Raw genomic sequence first — 6015 nt, forward strand, 5'->3', positions numbered from 1 at the left:
ATTATTATAATTTACAGAGTAAAGAATAATTAAGTGCATGCCTGTGCAATAAGATGTCATTTTGGACACACTGGCAATAACCTAAGCTATTCATGTGGTCATAACAACTCACTGGTTTTCAGACCTAATACCTGCCTCTATAAACCTGAATCCATTAAGGGAGAGTAAACACTTTCTGAAATAACAATTTTCATTTTTCCAAGCTACATGAGGAAGAGGAAACATGATTCAATGGATTTGGGAAATGGCACCAGAGTGAAAGAATTTATATTTCTGGGACTTACTCAGTCCCAAGACCTGAGTTTGGTCTTATTTCTTTTTCTGTGTTTTGTGTACATGACAACTCTGCTGGGAAACCTCCTCATCATGGTTACTGTGACCTGTGAGTCTCGCCTTCACACCCCCATGTACTTTCTGCTCCGCAATCTAGCCATCCTTGACATCTGCTTCTCCTCCATCACTGCTCCGAAGGTCCTAGTAGACCTTCTGTCGAAGATAAAGACCATATCCTATGCAAGCTGCATGACACAGATGTTTTTCTTCCACCTCCTCGGTGGGGCAGACATTTTCTCTCTCTCTGTGATGGCCTTTGATCGCTACATAGCCATCTCCAAGCCCCTGCACTATGCGACCATCATGAGGAGGGGGCGTTGCACTGCCCTCATTGCAGCCTCCTGGGCGGGGGGCTTTGTCCACTCCATTGTCCAGATTTCCCTGTTGCTCCCGCTTCCCTTCTGTGGACCCAATGTGCTTGACACTTTCTACTGCGATGTGCCCCAGGTCCTCAACCTCGCCTGCACAGACACCTTTGCACTTGAGCTTCTGATGATTTCCAACAATGGCTTAGTCACTACCCTGTGGTTCTTCTTCCTCCTGGTATCCTACACAGTCATCCTAATGATGCTGAGGTCTCAGGCAGGGGAGGGCAGGAGGAAAGCCATCTCCACCTGCACAGCCCACATCACTGTGGTGACTCTGCATTTTGTGCCCTGCATCTATGTCTACGCCCGGCCCTTCACTGCCCTCCCCACAGATAAGGCCATTGCTGTCACCTTCACTGTCATCTCCCCTCTGCTGAACCCCTTGATCTACACTCTGAGGAACCAGGAAATGAAGTCAGCCATGAGGAGACTGAAGAGAAGACTCATGCTTTCTGTGATGGAATAGAGTAAGCATCTCCAACCTCTTCTTCACCAAGGATTCCTTTCATGATTTTTCCTACAGAGTCATACTTCTGTACTCAAATATATTGTCAATAAACCAACTACACTTACCAGATGACATTTTATTTTCCTGTTTAAGTAATAGATTATTAATAACCCAACCTTCTGGTAAGCATGAAATAACTAGTATTATAGGATTAAGCTAATTGATGTATTTCCACTCAAGGACAACTATAAAACAGCGAAGAAATTAATTGAATTCAACTCCTTTTTCAAGAGGTAAGTAAATAGCCCAAACCAGTTTGGCTCAGTGGATAGAGGATCAGCCTGTGGACTGAAGGGTCCTGGGTTTGATTCCAGTCAAGGGCATGTACCTTGGTTGTGGACACATCCCCAGTAGGCAGCTGATTGCTCATTGATGTTTCTGGCTCTCTATCCCTCTCCCTTCCTCTCTGTAAAAATCAATAAAATATATTTTTTAAAAGAGGTAAGTAAATAGAAGCCTATCGATAGAGTGATTTGCTCAAGAACTTGTATAAATTCAATTACAGAGAAGTCTCCAGCTACCCAATCTACTGCTCTTCCGCCATGTGAATGTAATTTATTACATTACTAGATCTGTCTATGCCAAATCCTGTTCTAGAAAGCTCTCATGATCAGTGCCTCTGAAATACACATACCTGGGTACATGTCGCTTATCACAGATTAAGAAATTTTCTCCATTTAGTTGAACTCCATATGGTCTTGTGACCTAACAGGTACATAATGGTTGTCGTCCTGCATTCTTACCAGGAATGAAAAAGCTTGAGATTTCCCATAACGGCCTAACAGAATTTATCTTATGCAGTACTAGACATGTCAGATTCACAGTCTACTGGAATGCTTAGACAAAGGCAGAACCTCAGGATCCTACACCAAGAGCAATCCATTCTCACTATGCAAGACCTGATTTCTCCAGGTGCTGCCTTACCAGAGCCAACCTCAGATGGGCTTTACTATTGAGGATCTACACATTCTTCCCACCAGAGAGAGAAGGGACATGTTAAGGGAAGTAAAACTCTAATCAGTCTATCTTCCAATCTGCTGGTGTTTGTAAAGAGGCAGTCTAGGCTAGCACTTTCATCTGGGGAAGCATGATAAAAGTAAAGTGAAAAGGAAAGCATTCTAGCTGAAAGCTCTGGGATCTGAGTCAAACAGACCTGGGTCCAGATCCTACCTCTGCCATCCACCAGCTGTGAGCAAAGTATTGTAACTCTTCACAGGCCATAGTTCACCTATATAAAGGTACTTATAATATTCATCTCATGGAGTTATTGTGAAGATTAAAATGAGATGATACATGTGAAGATTAAAATGAGATGATACATGTGAAACATATGATGCCTGGCAGATGATAAATGCTCAAAGAGTAGTATCATTATTTTTAAAAAATATATTTTATTGATTTTTTTTACAGAGAGGAAGGGAGAGGGATAGAGAGTTAGAAACATTGATGAGAGAGAAACATCGATCAGCTGCCTCCTGCACACTCCCCACTGGGGATGTGCCCGCAACCAAGGTACAAGCCCTTGATCAGAATCGAACCTGGGACCCTTGAGTCCGCAGGCCAATGCTCAACCCACTGAGCCAAACCGGTTAGGGCATCATTATTAATATCATCCTTACTGCACTGTTACACTCTTCTCCTACGTGGCCTATAGTCCTCATTATTTAAAAACAAACAAATAAACAAAAAACCTGATGGGTCCCTGGCTGGTTTGGTTCATTGGATAGAGCATCGGCCTGTGGACTGAAGGGTCCTGGATTTGATTCTGGTCAAGAGCACACACCTGGGTCGTGGGCTTGATCCCCAGTAGGGAGCCTTCAGGAAGCAGCCAATCAATGATTCTCTCCCATCATTGATGTTTCTATCTCTCTCTCCCTCTCCCTTCTTCTCTGAAACCAATAAAAATACATTGTTAAAAAACTGATGGGGCCCTGACCAGTTTGGCTCAGTGGATAGAGCATCGGCCTGTGGACTCAAGGGTCCCAGGTTCAATTCTGGTCAAGGGCATGTACCTTGGTTGCGGGCACATCCCCAGTGGGGAGTGTGCAGGAGAGAGCTGATCGATGTTTCTCTCTCATCAATGTTTCTAACTCTCTATCCCTCTCCCTTCCTCTCTGTAAAAAAATCAATAAAATATATTTTTTAAAAAAACTGATGGGGATAGAAAGCATGGGAATGTATATTAAATTGAAAGCATCTACCATCTTAAAATGTCTATTTTTCTGTCATTAAAACTTGACAATAAGTTTGCTTGCTATTTATACAGCTTAGAGAGTTGCTCTAAAGCTGATGACATAGAGCATTGGAAAGATTCATATCAAAAAATTTAATGGCTCCAAGATAAATCCTGGCTTTGAGAGTAGAAAAAAGAGAGCAGACCAAGACATCAGACCTAGGAGATATAAAAGAGCTCAAGGAGAGTTAGTCAAAGAATAGTGAATGCTGAAGACAAACTTAACTGATGTCCCTCCTGGCATCTGGACTAGCCCCATAAGTATTCATAAACTAACTGGTTTAATTGTTCGCCATTCCTTGTCTCCTGATCTAACTTTTTACAATATTAACTTACTTCCCCTAATATGCAAAATCTAAGAATAATTTTTACTTTTCATCATGCATAGGTCAGGTAGCTCTCTGGTCTCAAGAGTCCGCAGGCTTCTCTTTTTGAAATTGCCTATGAAAAATGCATAACACAGACCACCTTATAGTCCATTTCATGAATTGTGTTCTTTCCATTCCTTCCTATCTCTTGTGACTCACTCAAGTCAGATTTTTGTCGCTATGTCAGAATTGGGTGGCACCAAAGATGTATGGGGTCTGAATCACTGTACCTCAGAAGCATAATCCCTGTCACAGCACTGCCCCTGAGACTTCCTCAAACCCGTGTAAACACACAACATAACCTGATTCAATAATTCAGGGGAAGGGGAAAGAAATTGCATTGGATTACAACACATATCATTTATCTGGATGGACATAAAATCACAAGCTGCGCTGCATTCCTCCCCTCTGAAAGCAGTTTTTGTCAGTTGATTAGAGCGCCATCCCCATACACCAAGGTTGCAGGTTTGATCCCTGGTCAAGGCACAAACTACAAGAATCAACCAATGAATGCATAAGTGGAACAACAAATTGATGTCTCTCTCTCTCTCTCTCTCTCTCTCTCTCTCTCTCTCGCTCTCTCTCTCTCTCTCTCTCTCAAAAGTCAATAAATACAAATTTTAAAAAAGAAATCAGTTTTTGTTATTTCTTAAGCTTTGCTGCTAAGAGCCATAGAAAAGTCAACCCATTCTGGGCATACACATGGCTTTCAAACTGCCTTTTCCTGCCTTGCTTCCTGAATCAAACATTTTAGCAGTCAACCTTTCTGGCTGCCCATGAACCCAATAACATAATTCTAAAGAAATTAAATTGATGAACATCAAGATCTGTCTCTATGCTACCTCTAAGTGAGCTGTGGATCTCAGAGATGCAGACTAAAATAATTGCATGGGGCAATGTACCCATCACATAAACTGAAATTGCACATATAAATCTACACTGTCCAGGCCCTGAGAGCTTCTCTGACAGCCGCCACAGAGCTTTGATTTTCCCATTGCTGCCTTTTATTGCAGTTTCATTTCTCAGCAGGTTGCAGCCAACCCCCAGGGAATCTGATGCAGGTGCCTTGGGCATCACCACACTCTGAGCAGCACTGCTCCAGGTCAGTGCTTTCAAGCTGCAGATCCTGAAACTCTAAGGGGTGTGATGCCATTAGTAGGTCTGAACATGCACTTTTTTTTAATGAAGTAGAATAATCTAGGATAAAATAGAAAAATCCCTACTTAATCAAATATATTTTTTAAAATTGTTCCTTGAAACCTTTATTTCAGACACACGTATGAGTACAGTGGTCTTGATGTAAATAAAGTGTATTTATTAGCGTGTGTTTCAGTGAAAAAGGGTTTGAAAGTCACTGGTCTAGGACATCCTCTCTTGTTACCATGCCCTCGTCCCCTTAAATATGCAGCAGCATACCTCATACTCTGCTCCTGCCCCTGTACTAGATCCGTCCAACGTCAACATTCAGGGAATGTGTAACAGTCACGAAAAGGAGTCAAATCCTGGATCCTGAAGGTCAGAGAGCCTCTATGACTAAACCAGGCGATTCATCAAATCTAAAAGTCTAAGAAAGTAGGGGAAGGGGAGGCCCCCAAGGACTTCAACACCATCAGAACCAACCTCATGGGCCTAAGAAATCACTCCATAAAGCCATGTGTCTTTGAGAAACAAGTGAAGTTGTTTCCAGTTCTACTGATATTGAGGCTGAAGGCCAGAAACTATTATAGACATTGTATCCAAACTGTCATGGACCAGCACCAGATGTTCTTTAAAGATGATAATGAGCTCTCTTCCGGGGACGGTGACTTCTGTCTAGGTATTCACCATGGTCCAGCGTTTGACGTACCATCGGAGGCTGTCCTACAACACAGCCTCCAACAAAACCAGGCTGTCCCGAACCCCTGGTAATAGGATTGTTTACCTTTATACCAAGAAGGTTGGGAAGGCACCCAAGTCTGCATGTGGCGTGTGCCCAGGCCGACTTCGCGGAGTGCGTGCTGTGAGAGCTAAAGTTCTAATGAGGTTGTCTAAGACGAAAAAACACGTCAGCAGGGCCTACGGTGGATCCATGTGTGCTAAATGTGTCCGCGACAGGATCAAGCGTGCTTTCCTTATTGACGAGCAGAAAATCGTTGTGAAAGTGTTGAAGGCACAAGCACAGAGTCAGAAAGCCAAATAAATTTAAAAATGAAGCTTTTTTGAGTA

At 42.7% G+C, this 6015-nt stretch overlaps 2 protein-coding genes across 2 annotated transcripts; both read left to right on the forward strand.

The window, feature by feature from the left end:
* Nucleotides 1-231: 231 nt before the first annotated feature.
* On the forward strand, nt 232-1167 carry OR4D11 (olfactory receptor family 4 subfamily D member 11; the record flags this gene model as incomplete). The annotated part of the gene is made up of 1 exon (XM_081098447.1): nt 232-1167. One exon carries the CDS (start codon nt 232-234, stop codon nt 1165-1167), a length of 936 nt encoding a protein of 311 aa, XP_080954573.1.
* Nucleotides 1168-5635: 4468 nt separating this feature from the next.
* LOC308525139 (large ribosomal subunit protein eL34-like) lies at nt 5636-6015 on the forward strand (the record flags this gene model as incomplete). Its single annotated transcript, XM_081099910.1, has 1 exon — nt 5636-6015. The coding sequence occupies one exon, from the start codon at nt 5636-5638 to the stop codon at nt 5987-5989; it is 354 nt and encodes a 117-aa protein (XP_080956036.1). The 3' UTR covers nt 5990-6015.

This window comes from Myotis nattereri (genome assembly GCF_964212035.1).
Source record: "Myotis nattereri genome assembly, chromosome: 9".
NCBI classification, from domain to species: domain Eukaryota; kingdom Metazoa; phylum Chordata; class Mammalia; order Chiroptera; family Vespertilionidae; genus Myotis; species Myotis nattereri.